Source organism: Amaranthus tricolor, chromosome 12, assembly GCF_026212465.1.
Source record: "Amaranthus tricolor cultivar Red isolate AtriRed21 chromosome 12, ASM2621246v1, whole genome shotgun sequence".
Taxonomy (NCBI): domain Eukaryota; kingdom Viridiplantae; phylum Streptophyta; class Magnoliopsida; order Caryophyllales; family Amaranthaceae; genus Amaranthus; species Amaranthus tricolor.
Genome location: NC_080058.1, coordinates 4,907,178 through 4,921,092, shown reverse-complemented (window position 1 = coordinate 4,921,092; position 13,915 = coordinate 4,907,178). Strand labels below are relative to the sequence as shown.

Genomic DNA, 13,915 nt, shown 5'->3' with positions numbered 1-13,915 from the left:
TAATTTGCCCAAAACCATTTTCATGCTCTCAAATGTTTAATTTACCATTTTGACATTTAATTTACTGTTTAATGCACCATTTAAACTTAAAAACTGTGAGTTAAACATTCGAGAGCATAAAAATGGTTTAGGGCAAATTATAAAGACAACAATCAACACTTAATAAGGGTAGAAACATCAAAATGGTTAATTAAACAGAAATTAATAAAAATTTAACGAAAGATGCTACGAAAGTTAAATAAGGCGTAAACTGTATGCTACCATGTGGAAAAATCTTACAAAAACACTATCACTGGCGTTTCATGAAAATTTGTGGAATTTCTCTAAAATTTTAAATCTTTACGCTCTTTTACATTTACTCTCATTTGATCACCTAAAAATGGTAAAAAGTCAAATTGAAGACTTTAGATGAATAGGAGGTAATACTAAATTAGAAAAGAATAGTCAAAAATTAATGAAAAGGTAAATTTTAGCTTTAAAATTAGCTTTTTAATCGAACTTAAAAGTCACTCTAACTGTTAAATACTCGATGGAGACAATATTTCTCAATTAGATCTAAAAAAAACCTTCTCTCACAATAATTGTGTTCTCACTGAGGCTGCTTGGTCAAGGGAAAAGAGCAGGCCAACTGAAAATCCAATATAGAATGTTGCCAGAAAAAGGGTACTTGCTGGACACGACCCAATTCTCAATCTGACATATTTTCTATTCAAATAACAACTTATTTAAACAAAGAAATCATTCATCCATCACCATTTTCTTTTGGCTCACACATTGTTGCTGCTTCTATTCCTTTTTATTTTTCATCTTTCATGGATTCTGACCCTAACCCTCCTAAATCTGTCAAAATAAGGTTTGCTTTCTACAAATTTCTTCCAAATTTCATTTTTTTTGCCCTTTCTGAAATTTTAGAATTTGTTGCAAGATTTGCAATTCCTTGTGTTTGATGAATTGGGTGTTTTTTAATTTGAGTTTTAAAGATATCCCTTTGTGGGTTGTGCTGTATTGTAAGTTATTAACTATCTATAAGAAAATGATACCTTGATTTTCTTGCTCCCTGCTTGATGCTAAATTGTTAAGCTTTAACCTATAATAAGGGATTTAACAAGCTTTTTTTAATGTTTATTTGCAATTTGATTTCTCGTGAACAAGGTTCAACATGCTAAAACTTAGTGTATCTTATATAATATGTTGAACAATGAATCAGTAAGGTATGTAAGAATTGTGTGTAGTTTGAAATTTCTTATGCTTAGCGGCCCACAAAAATGGGTGTTTGTTCTTAGTATGTGGTTTTGAGTGTCATAGTTTCTTCCAAAGATTCTTTATATGGCAATTTTTCCTAATATGCAATTTATGTAGTCTGTACTGAACTAGCGTTTCAAGAAACACTGTTAAGGGGTATGGTATGGTTGAGATTTTTATTTGGTTAAAGCAAAATGGCCGTTGAAATTCGGAATTAGATTGTAATGCTATGTTTGGGTGAAAGGAAATGGAGAGAAACGAAATGAGGGAAATGGAGGGATGACATTTCGGAGAATAAGTTTTATGTAGACTAAGTCCAGACTAAAATAGTGTGCAGCAATCTAATTTTCCTCGTTTCTATTAAATCACTTGATTGTACTCTTTAAATGAAAAGGTGCAAACTATTTTAGTGTGGACTAAGTCCAATACAAGACTCTTACCATTTCGGAGCAAGATGGGGGGAATGGATCGGAGAGGAGAAATATTTACATTTTTTATCAAACAACTATCCAACATTGGAAAATTTTGAAAGGAAAACATACCGATCTTCCATCATTCCCTTCCTTCCCTTCCTAAATTATTATCCAAATACACTCTAAAAGTATGTTTGGATTGAAGATTTGGAGGGAAAGGAAGGGAACAATTTTAAGAGGGATGGATTTTCCTTTATTTAATTACTAATTTTGGAGAGGAGGGATTCAGAAAGGATTGAGGGATTTGGAAGAATTAACTCCCTTAAATTTGTTAATAACAAAATCTCTCAAAAAATATTTTTCTTCCTTTCACTCCTAAACACACAAGGGGAGTTCGGAGTTTCCCTTATTATTTCCTTCCCTTCTTTTCCCTTCCCTCTCTTCCTTCTATTTTCCTTCTAAATCTTTATCCAAATGAAGTTCAAGAGTTTTATGATTCACTCTTAATTGTATGCTTCATCTGGTTTTCAAAAGTTGGGAATATATGAGGAATTTTTTGATAAAGTGGTAAATTAAACACTGTAGTTTTTCACATTTCTCTTCCTCCTTCAAGCAGGAAATGATTTTTATTTGAAAATTTTCCTAACACTGATTTTGGCTAATATACTTAATCTTCTGTTGTGTGCTCTTTCATAAAAACAGGCATAAATGCTCAGCTTGTTATAAGCAATATAACAAAAAGGAGCATTTAGTGGAACATATGAAAGTCTCATTCCATTCTGTGCACCAACCTAAATGTGGAATATGTAAGAAACACTGTAAATCTTTTGAATCTCTCCGGGAGCATTCAAAAGGTAAGTGATATGAATTATAAATTCTACCCAAACACATGAGCTCTCTTTTTGTTCGTTATTTTAATATATACAATTTTCTTAGCATTTCTACGACCAACTATTTCAGGTTTGTTAGCGAAAGACCATTGCAGTAGAATGTTTCATGAGTTGGGATGTGATCTTTGCATGAAAGTTTTTTGCAGTCCCATTTTGTTGAGTGAGCATAAATGGACTTGTCAGTTACTCCCGCCAACTCCCCTCGTAAGTTAAATCTTTGATCAGCCCCTCTTGTATGAGACTGTCTCATTGTGAGACGAGTCCATACAAAAGGTCTATTGTGCTAAAAATTTCTATTATTGGCTATTTAACCCAAGTATGAGACATGTCTCACGGTGAGAGTGAGACCGTCTCATACAAGAATTTGTGATCTTTGATACAGACAACTGTTTGTGATGGACTTGCCTTGTGTAATGTGTATATATTAAAATTAACCGTGCATGGCACGAGAATCTATCTAGTATATAATAAAATATAGTTCGACACTTTACCATGCAGGGTACAATATCATTGTCGTCTATGAAATCGGAAACCTCAAGTTCCAACACGTGTAATGGTGATGTTGCCTCACAAGTTCGTGAAGCAGTTGCTCTGGACTGTGAAATGGTTGGAGGTGGTAGTGACGGAACTCTTAGTTTATGTGGTAGGGTTTGCCTTATTGATGAAAGTGAGGATGTAATTTTTCACGCTTATGTGCAACCTCAAATGCCTGTTACTGATTACAGGTAATTGTCTTGCATTACTTGTTTTTACCATCTTTATGTCTGGTTCAAATCAATGTTACTGGAAAAGAAATTCGATTCAATATGAGAAACGAAGCTAGGAATGAAAAATGTTAATCTAGTGTTTTGGAAACATAGGAAACAGAAATTTGATCCAATAGAAGCTTGGATAGGGTCATGACGTTGTCCAAATGCATTGATCATAAGTAGAAAATATAATAATAACACAAATCATAAAGCAAAAGTCTTGTAGCCAAAACGTAGACCGTATTATAACCATAATAGTAGAAGGGAAAAGAAAAGGCAAGTTTTTCCAAAGAAAATGTTAATTTAGTGTTTAGAATCGCATTTTTGTACAATTTTGGTACGAACATACGTGGCATAGTTTTGCGTTTTGTGCATCAATGGTTCAGATTTGTCAAGTATTCGTTCTTAAATAATATTGCAGATCTGAAGTGACCGGCTTAACTGAAGAGCATCTAAAAGATGCTATGCCTCTTAAAGAAGTGCAGCAGAAGATTCAGGAAATCCTATACAATGGTGAGTCCATAGGAATAGCAAGGATAGATGGTGGAAAGGCTAAGCTTCTCGTGGGTCACTCGCTAGAGCATGATTTGGATTGTTTAAGAATCACTTATCCTGACCACTTGATCAGGTGACCTCTATTCTTCTCTTACATTTAGATCTTGAAGATTCTTAACTTATGTACAAATCAAGGGTTTGATTTTACATTTTTGATGGCTAGGATTTGTAAACTATGATAATTTTGTGAAACAAGTAAACCGGCCATAATTCTTACAATATGTCTAGATCAGCGTAACATGATTCGCCAGTTAATAATTCGTGATTCGTTCAAAAAGACCCTAAAATAGCCAACCGACCATAATTCCCTTTTTTAATTCGCAATTCACAAGGAGATCAGTGAATCATGTGACAATGGCCTAGATAAGGGAACTTTGTCAGGGAATTGATGAGACACATTTTCTATTATTTGGATACCACATAGAAGAAGAGAAGAGCATATAAAGGATTCATTTTCCCTGCCTCGGTAGGGCTTGAGTCTTTGTTGGTGCCACGTAATAGCATTGGGATAATCAGATGTTGTATTTGATAAACCAAATCCTTCTGGGGTTGAAATATTTTGTTGAAAATCGAGCTCAATTTTTCCTCCCCATCCTTTCTTTCTCCATCCATCACCTCTCATCCGTCCATGATTGATATCCAAAAACAATCTTGATGAGGTTCATTTCTACGCGTTGTGGCTCTCGAAAAGATCCCAACCCATCTATTACTCATGTCGTATTAACTGGCTCCCACAAACTTGCCCTTGTTAATGATAACATAGAAATTGTTTCGGTTGATCTTTGGTAGCAAAATATCTGCCAATTATTCTACTGTATTAATTCATTCTAATTTTCCCTACAATGCAGGGACACTGCCAAATATCAACCACTGATGAAAACAAATTTGGTCAGCCACTCACTCAAATATCTGACTAAAACATATCTCGGGTAAGTCTTATCTCACAAAGCTCGTGTTCTCCATATAGTTATTACTGCACTTGAATCTTGTTCATTCTTCATCCTGTCTTTCTCTAACATAATTTGGTGTAATCTTACAAACAAAAAATCATACTTTGATTGCAGACAAATCCCCCCATTCCTGGTTTGGATTCCCTCATGTGATATTGTTGATTCGAATATATATCCACATTTTTTTGTCCGAGAAAGTAGTCTCCAGTCCTACTATTTTTACGCAATTCTGATATTCGATCCTGTCAGTGACAAACCTGCATTAATTTGTTCCTTAATAATATGTTATGCTGCTTTGTAACAAAAACCCACTTTGTAGTTAACTAGTTGATTGTCGATCTTTCCCATATTACCTTTGGCGAAGTACCTCTAGGCAGGGCCGAGCCTGAGTTTTGAGAGCCCAAGGCAAGATAACAATTGTGGGCTCGTAATTATTATATAGAAGTGAAAGAGTAGGATTATCACGATTAGATAAATATGAATTTGGGTTAGGCTTGTTCTAGTTTTTCGGGATGGGCCCGGTGCGCAGACCCCTCTTGCCCCCTCATATGGCTCGCACTGCCTCTGAGAATACCTACTTAGCAACACGAAGCTGATATATTTCAATTAGATTCCTTGAAAAGTTATCTATTTTCACTATTAGGATTTAGGGATGGACAGAGCAAGTGTATTTTAGCTGTGGCAACCAAGTGATGAGCTAGAAAAATCGCGGTTTTCTCAAGTAATTTTGAATGTCGTTCTTGAATGTCTAAACGTAGATATGATATTCAGATGAGGACACATGATCCGTATGAAGATTGTGTCTCCGTAATGAGGCTATACAAGAGAATGCGTGACCAGGATCATCTCAAAGATTTTGTTGGAGAATGCTTACCGAGTCGTGTCACTGAGTTTCTCACCAAGGAGTTCGAGTGTTCCAAAATGAAGGATCTCGAGAAGTTGACACCTGATGAACTTTACGACATGTCAAGATCAAAGTATTATTGTTGGTGTTTGGACTCTTTGAAGAAAGTACGGCCTTGATTATTTAAAAACTAGAAAAGAAAACTTCAGGTGTGGTCGAGACTCGAGACCTTAGGACAGAGATATATGGCGAATGTGAATTATAGCGAAAGGTTTTGTTGCTCGGTCTCTTAGAGTAAAGTTGATACATGCACAAAAATAGATCAAGTTACGACATTATCCCTTTTGGATAAAAAATTTTCTTCTATCTCGCCCAAGTGTCATGTAAACTGCTACGGGTATTTCACGATGTATATGAACTTATTGTAGTTCTTTCGGGAATGAATCAAAATGTGTTTGAACTTATATTATTGAAGTTCTTTCGTTGTTTGCGTAACGGAAACAAACTTAGCACCTTCACTGGTGATTGATCTAACATCTTGTATAAATGAGACTTAATTTTCTTTTTTTGAATTTTGTTATTATGGATATGTAGCTGTAGATGTAGTTTACCTAAAGCTGTTGTTGTTGAGTGTCCCCTCAATCGATGGTAGTTGATTATCTTACAAATAATAGAATTCAAATTAAACTCATTGTTAATTGTTATAGTCATAGTCAATATGAAGTTTTTTTGGTTTATATTAAGAAATATAATATTACAATAGATCATCGCATATAGTTATAGTCAATCAACAAATATTATATGTTTAGATGAGTTAAGTGTTACCCTAAATATCAAGTCAAATATCAAAAGTTTTTCTGTCAATAATTAGAAAAAAGGCGAAAAATTTTAACACGTGTCTCAAGTCGTTTCTTCATTAGTATATTTTATTGATATTGATTAATTGATTTTTGACTAGCATTTATTTATAGTTGAATAGGGTAAGTTATAGAATATTATATACCGTAAAATATATTGCTGACAATTTTTAAATTTACAGAAGTAATTTATACATATAATTGTCAAAATTGAGTAATTCTACTGCATGATATCTCTGACTTTATTTTTTTAATATCATATATTATATGTATTGATGCTAAAAAAATCGTACATTATACGAGTTTTTACACTAGTATTTGATATATTACTCTTTGTCCCAAGAAATCTATACTATTTTTATTTTTAATTTGTCTATTTAATTTATCTTATTTTATTTTTAGTAATAATGTTTGCTTCAATGGTCAATAAAAATTAACTGTTTTTACTAGTTTTACCATCATATAGGTAAGATTGCGTATATCTGACTCCTTAAATCCTAAACTAGGTTAGAACAACTTAATGATATTGGATTTTGAAAATGTTGTTGTTTTGTATTTTTGATCGTGATCGATATTCTTGTTTTAATTATCATCCACATATAAAACTAATATTTTCATCTCATCCACACATACGTATCGATGTTCCATAATATTTATTTTTATAGTGCTTAGAATGAAAATATGATGGCACTATAAAGTGTTCAAAATAGACCCGATGACACGACTTTAAAAATAAATTATAACTATATAAAAAAAAAATTGAATCGAAATAGCGGAATCAAAATTAACCCCATGGGCCTAATAAACACCTCAATATTACCATTAGTATTCTCAGATGTTTGCTCGTCCCTTGAAACATCATTTTTCCAGTCTATGTTCCCTCCTACACTAATCAAATCCTCAGTTTTCTCTTATCGAATCTGAGTAAGGACGAGCTCCACATTATCCGCAGCAATTTGACTTCAATTCTCGCTAATCCCTATCCTTTTCTTGGCCATCCCGTAATTTTTTTTAATCCAATCATCCAATTGAAAAACACTTCTGTAATTCCAGAAGAAGGTTTCAAAACAGAGGACTAAAACTCCATTTGAGCTTCTTCTGAAGGCACAGCTATGGAAGCAAGAGGATTCCAGCTACTAACTTACCAATTTCACTCACCCTACCAGATTACACACTTTGCTACTCCATTCTTCAATTTATATCCTTTATTAAAGCAACAGTCTTTTACTTCTGGTAACTGCTAATACATATTATCACCTATTAGTTCTAATCTTTTTCCATATTTACTCCATTTCATGAAATTGATGTTTTTTTGTCTGAATTAAAGCAGCACTGTTGATGAGATGTACTAAAAATAAAGGGAAGCAAGACTTGAAAGAGTTACCTCCAGGATTGCCACCAGAATTTTATGATGATGTATGATTTTTATTTGTTTTTCTTATCTGGGTATCTCTTGTTTTCACTCTTTATTCATTTTCTGCTTCTGGGTCTTTCATTATCGTTAAAAAGTTTAAATTTTTAAGCTTATTGATAGGCCTATGCTCGAATTGGGTTGTAGATATGTGTTTTTCTTATCTGGGCATCAATTGTTTTCAATCTTTATTCATTTTCTGCTTCTGGGTTTTTCATTATCTTTAAAAAGTTTTGATTTTTATGCTTGTTGATAGGCCTATGATTGAATTGGCTGGTAGATATGTGTTTTTCTTATCTGGGCATCAATTGTTTTCAATCTCTATTCATTTTCTGCTTCTGGGTTTTTCATTTTCTTGAAAGTTTCAATTTTTATGAATATTGATAGGCCTATGCTTGAATTGGATGGTGGTAGACTGGTAGTTTGCGTTTCTTATTTGGGCATCACTTTTTTCCATTTTTATTCATTTTTGTTTGCTTTTGAATAATTTCATTTTCGTCAAAGTTTCAATTCTTATGCTTAGTAATAAGCCTATGCTTGAATTAGCTGGTAGATATGTATGATTCATATGTGGTTCTCTATTGTTTGACTGCTAAATGCATATGTTTGCCATCTTGAATTAGTTTGACAGCTGCCCAAAATTTGTAGTAATGAACATGATATCTATACCTAAGGCTGCTCAAATGTATGTTAGATGTTCACTTATCTTTTAAGAGTTTATGTGTAATTGTTTCTGTATGAAAAATAATGTTAGTGTTTGGTAAATTAGTTAGTTTAGTCAGCTTGTAAGCTTCTCTCAAAGCTATCAACTACCACATGTTTGCCAAACATCTTCGATGTTTTGCTACTATATTTTGGAAGTTTTATCCATCATTTTTTATTACATTTTATGTTTATGCACCATGATACATGGCTAAGTTATCTTTTTAACAATTTCATAATTTGAAGCCCTGAAAAAATGTGTGGAAACAAATTTTTCAAGACTTTGAGGTGACTTGGCTTATACATGCCATCCTATGATGTAGCAGTAGTAGCTAGGGGTGTACCCGACACTTCGGGTAGCCTTTGAAAGGGAATAGATTGCGATTTATAGCACTAAAAATAGCTGTAAATTATGGTGTTGCACCTTTTCTTTTAACTAATGATCTTATAGAAGTAAAAGGCTAGTAGTCAATAGGGAATTGGCATGATTTTGGTACAAGTGTTCTTGTAAATGGAGCTAATGTCATCTTAAAAGCAGGATTGGCAGGCACAACAGCGTAAAAAGACCAAAGAACTTCATAAAAGACGTTTGGAAGAGGAAGAAGAGGAGGAAAGGAAGGTCCAAGAGTACCGTGAAATCGGAACTCGTTTGAAAGAGTTTCCAGATGAAGATGTTCGGAATGCAAGAAAATTAGTTTCTAGCTTTATTAGAGCCGAAGAAGATGTGGAAGAGGTAACATATTAGTTTGAATGCAGAATTTCTTTCTCGTTTCCAATTTTCTTCGGGAAACTTTGTTTTAGCTTGAATAGTACTGAAATACTCCATTAAGGAAAGCAGATGTTCCAATGTTAGGCAAATATGAGGTTTCCAATTACCGCATTGAATCCAACCCTTTCTTATTTTGGTACACAAAGTTAGACTTAGAAATCAGCATCTCCGAGCACAAGTATTACGTAAGCTGTAGTATATAGGTAGCATAGTGCAAAAACAAGCGCACCATACCATATCCGACGTGTGGGAAAGATTATCAAATTTACAGAACTGGTATTACCCGCATTGTAAAGGTGTAAAAAAAACCGTGTTTTAGACTGTTCCAAGCGATATTTTATGTTTTAGGCTGGTATTTGGTGATACAACAACCGCATCATCCCATTACTGTAACTGTGACCGTTACCGCATTTTTGCACTATGATAGGTAGCCTCATCCCAGCTTAGCTGCTTGTTAGATTCATGTATATCTTGAACCTATGTAAGATGTTACAGTTGTACATGGTTCAATCCTTTTCAAGAATTAAGTTCTGCAGCTTTTAGAGCATTTTATATTATGGTTTTGTTTTTGCAGAAAATTGAGGAAGCTGCCGAGAGAGGAGAGCTTAATGAACTCGTTTTGATGGTCATCTGGAATCGACTTGATCTTGCTAGAAGAGATGTATGTTTTCATTTGAGTATGCAATATCATCTCGATTTCAATAGGTTCGAAATTGTTGCATTGTCAGCCAATTGTCGGACATGTTTGTGGTCTTTATACCGGAACTTTAGTGTTTTCATCACAGAATGGACAATCTAAAGAAATGGTGACGGTTGAAACCTAACAGTAAGATTAATGCTTTTCAAAACCCGTCAAGGAGATGATTAATGTTAGCTAAGTTTAACTCGTTATGAATTGAGGATTCTTTGATCGATATCTTTTTAAGCTGCTCTACTCTCCCATTCCCGCAAAAACTATTACAAAATAACCGCAAAACCTTAATAAGTTAGGCATTATATTCATTCATTTTTACTTAACTTGAAGTATCTATACATAGAACTAAACACCCTTGTGCATAATTCACCAGTTAATTCGTTTTTTGAATTCGCGGTTCGCTCAAAATGACCCTAAAACAGCCGAAAACCGACCATAATTCTCTTTGCTTATGTATGGTGATCATTTGCCCTTTGATTTCAGTTTGCTCACATTTATACAGGATGAAAAGGATGCAATCAGGAGTTTGGATCTTCTGTACAGAAGGGTTGAGGTATGCTTTGTCCTCACTATTTTTGTAAGAAACCCGTAAGACTGATCTAGAAAATTACACGATCACTTTATAAGTTTGATATGCAGTTGAACACGTGACAAGGGACTGTGCTCTTAGATGTATTATCTAATTAAAGTTTCACTTGGCTCATGAGATAGTCAAAGGATTCCAGATGACACCTTTTGATTCTGTAGCTGAATCTCCTTGATGGTTTTGGAAATGAAATAATGAATATTAACTAATAATAAGATAAATCCAAGAATACATGCCTTAAAATTAAATGATAACTATAATATTAAGTCTGAAAGCTTATGCATTGTACATGTTCAATATTTGCTATTGAACAATCAGTGTAACATGATTCGCTGCTAATGCGCTTTTAAAATTTGCGATTCACTCAAATTTGTCCAATACTAGCCCAAAACCGACCATAATTCGCTTTTTTTGATTCGCGAGTCGCGAGGAGATTAGCAAATTATGTGACACTGTGAACAAAAATGCCAAAGCCTACAATGTGTATGAGTTGATATGTTGATACAATTTCATTTTTGTACTCGGGTCTATTTTGAGTCAGTTTAAGTCATTTTTCGGGTCAGTTTAAAGCCTCTACAAACATATGGGACCGGCTACATTATTTGCTATTGAAGTTCTTAATTCTAGGAATCAAACTAGAATGTAGAGTCCATGCTCCCTCTGTCCCCATTTGTTTGGCACACTTCCATTTTGGTTTGTTCCTTTCATTTTGTACCATTTCTATTTTTAGTTGTCCCAGATTCTCTCTTTTAGTCTCATCCACGAACTTATTTTTTCTTTTCATCCATCCACATATCCCTCTCAAGTCCCACCTACTTATTTTTTTGTCTTATTCTCCAACTACGAATTAAAAACACACTCCTCTCTTTCTCCTATTGTCTCAATCTCATGGGCACGGAGGGACCGACTGCAAAACAACATGCACAATAGGTGTGCACTTGCCTTGATGCACCGTCCGTCCATTCCTCATTCTGCATTATAAATTCAAATATCATGAAAGCAACAACTTTTCTCCTACCGTTTGGACTAGTGAGTGAACAAGTTTTCCGGATAGAGTAATCCTTTTTCACTCATTATGCTTTTAATTTTTCAGCCGCGTGATTTGTTACTGTTTCTAATTAGAAAGCGACAACTTTTCCTCTACTTTCACTCACCATTGTTTTGATGTTAGCCTATGGTACTTTTTGACAATAATTATTTTAATGCGAGCCTTAAATTAAATTCAGACGGAGATTTTGAAACGAGAGGCCTCACCAGCCATGAGATTGCTCAACGATCTTCTTAATATGCACGATGGATATGACAATGAAGGGTGGTTAAAGGAGTGCAAGAAGCTTATGATCGAGAGTTTCCCTCGGGAAGACCCTTTCAGCATCATTGTTCCTGCAGGATTTGACATAGATAAGGTACGCTTACAGCTTCATACCCCTGCAGTTTCCTTCATGTTAGGGGAATAAAGGAGCAGAAATGTTAATTCTCTACCACTTTGTAAAGGTTTTCAAAATTACTGACAAACCCGCACCGTCAAGGTGTGAAAACCCGTGTTATAGGTAGATTCAAGGGATATTACCGTGTCATTACCGTGATATAGTTACTGAATTTTTACACTATGACCAATAGTTGTCATTTATATAACCTACAAATTATCTAAATGCTAATTATTTTATACAATAGATAGAACTATGTTGTTACCCTTTGAATATGATCTTACATCATATAACTTTTGACAAATTTGCGCTCATAATGTAGTTGGTGAGTTTGGACTAATAAGTCAAATGTAGGCAACTGTTTTGAGAAAAGAGCATTAATTTAAGGTCTAATGGCTATTTCTTACTTTTAAAATTATGGCGAAAGTCGTGCATAGCGGAGCTACATTATGGCGAAAGTCGGTCATGCCCACCCTTAAAATTAGTGAAAGTGTAGAATATATGGGGTATTTTTCCCCCGAGTTATTTTAATTCTATGTTTAAGTCATAGTATTCCCTGATTATAGCTTTTATGAGGGAATTTATTGGGTATGATGATGATGTTTAAGTCATAGTATATCTTGGTATTCTTGTCGACTTATAAGAATCGTTCAAATATGTCAAAATTTTGACAATACCCGAAATCCATTTTGTTGTGCTAATATTAAAAAAAATTTGACTCCTCTTCACTTGAATTTTGGCTTCGCCATGTAGTCATGTTATGCTCATTGTTCGCCTCACCATTGAAAAAGAATAATAAACGGGTTAATGAGAGTAAACTTACCGATTTTGGATTATAAAATCTCAGCAAACTAAATTGTCGTCGTAATTCTTCTTTTAAGAACACATTTTGATCGAGTGATTGGTTTATTCAGCATCAAGGCCCTCTACGTCCACCATTGGAGACTGATGAGGTTCTTCTAAGGGTAGATTTTGTAAGAGAGGTTGATACTTTACTACAAGAAGTGCGAGCCGAACAGCAGGAAATAGAGAATTCACAAGGGCTTGACCCGGAATCTGTCGCAGTTCGACTTAAGAACCAGGAGAAACAACGAACCATTCGCCAAGTTATATCGCTACTAGAGCTCGCCATCAACTTGCAATGGTAAGGTCCTTGCTGAAGGTCATAAAGAGTTGTAGAGTAGCTTGGTCATACAGCATTTTGTGTGTCCAAATCATCATTTTGGTTAAGAAGGTTGAAATTCCTTTGAGAAAGAATAGAATTTGTTATTGCCTACTACCGTTGTCTCTATGAGAAAACACTATATGACACATATATCTAAGAAGTTTTTGAGTCTTTGGTGCAAACTCAGAGGGACAGAAAGAGTATGTATTAGTAGTCCATATCTGTTGTTTTTAAGTTTTGCAATGGAATTTGTTGTATATAATTAGAGTTTATGAATCCTTTCCCTACATGGTAATGTTGTAGGGGGTTATTTTGGATCTAGATTACTTGGAAATTTGTTACTATATAAAATAATATATAAGTGGTTATATTTTCTCTATCCCTTTGATTTTAATTTTTGGAACTTTTAGTTAATTTACTAATTTCTAGTTGATATATGACAAAAGGTCAAATGAATGTAAGAAATATAGGAATGAGATGCATTAACAGATCAAGAATGTAGGATTGTAGTTGTTACTACAAGAGAGCCAAATTACCCATGTTTGGAAATGACTTTAATTATATTGGGCAATTCACTAGCTTGCCTTGATAAAGGGAAGTGTGGGAATGGAAGGGAGGATGTGTGAGTTGAAGGAGGATCTTTGATGTGTCATGATGATGG

At 34.3% G+C, this 13,915-nt stretch overlaps 2 protein-coding genes across 4 annotated transcripts; both read left to right on the top strand.

Annotated features, from left to right (window-relative positions):
• The first annotated feature begins 90 nt into the window (after positions 1–90).
• On the top strand, positions 91–6,112 carry LOC130828244 (RNA exonuclease 4). 2 transcript variants are annotated; one of them, XM_057694098.1, is made up of 7 exons: positions 91–853; positions 2,358–2,509; positions 2,616–2,749; positions 3,044–3,270; positions 3,716–3,922; positions 4,698–4,778; positions 5,558–6,112. In XM_057694098.1, the coding sequence occupies exons 1-7, from the start codon at positions 813–815 to the stop codon at positions 5,820–5,822; spliced, it is 1,107 nt and encodes a 368-aa protein (XP_057550081.1). In that variant the 5' UTR covers positions 91–812; the 3' UTR covers positions 5,823–6,112. The 2 variants fall into 2 exon arrangements, with proteins under 2 accessions (XP_057550081.1, XP_057550082.1); XM_057694099.1 differs by having other exon boundaries at positions 4,914–6,112.
• Positions 6,113–7,296: 1,184 nt separating this feature from the next.
• Positions 7,297–13,654, top strand: LOC130828241 (protein PALE CRESS, chloroplastic). 2 transcript variants are annotated; one of them, XM_057694095.1, is made up of 7 exons: positions 7,297–7,733; positions 7,828–7,916; positions 9,152–9,346; positions 9,957–10,043; positions 10,579–10,629; positions 11,889–12,068; positions 13,004–13,653. In XM_057694095.1, exons 1-7 carry the CDS (start codon positions 7,613–7,615, stop codon positions 13,235–13,237), a joined length of 957 nt encoding a protein of 318 aa, XP_057550078.1. In that variant the 5' UTR covers positions 7,297–7,612; the 3' UTR covers positions 13,238–13,653. The 2 variants fall into 2 exon arrangements, with proteins under 2 accessions (XP_057550078.1, XP_057550079.1); XM_057694096.1 differs by having other exon boundaries at positions 7,302–7,733; positions 7,831–7,916; positions 13,004–13,654.
• The last annotated feature ends 261 nt before the right edge of the window (positions 13,655–13,915 follow it).

Bases quoted from the DNA above. Each gene is read 5' to 3' on its own strand.
- LOC130828244 (XM_057694098.1), top strand. From the start codon at position 813: ATGGATTCTGACCCTAACCCTCCTAAATCTGTCAAAATAAG. The intron at 854-2,357 runs GTTTGCTTTCTA...TCATAAAAACAG, and splicing joins CCTAAATCTGTCAAAATAAG to GCATAAATGCTCAGCTTGTT. The intron at 3,271-3,715 runs GTAATTGTCTTG...ATAATATTGCAG, and splicing joins ATGCCTGTTACTGATTACAG to ATCTGAAGTGACCGGCTTAA.
- LOC130828241 (XM_057694095.1), top strand. From the start codon at position 7,613: ATGGAAGCAAGAGGATTCCAGCTACTAACTTACCAATTTCACTCACCC. The intron at 10,044-10,578 runs GTATGTTTTCAT...ACATTTATACAG, and splicing joins TTGATCTTGCTAGAAGAGAT to GATGAAAAGGATGCAATCAG. The intron at 10,630-11,888 runs GTATGCTTTGTC...AATTAAATTCAG, and splicing joins TTCTGTACAGAAGGGTTGAG to ACGGAGATTTTGAAACGAGA.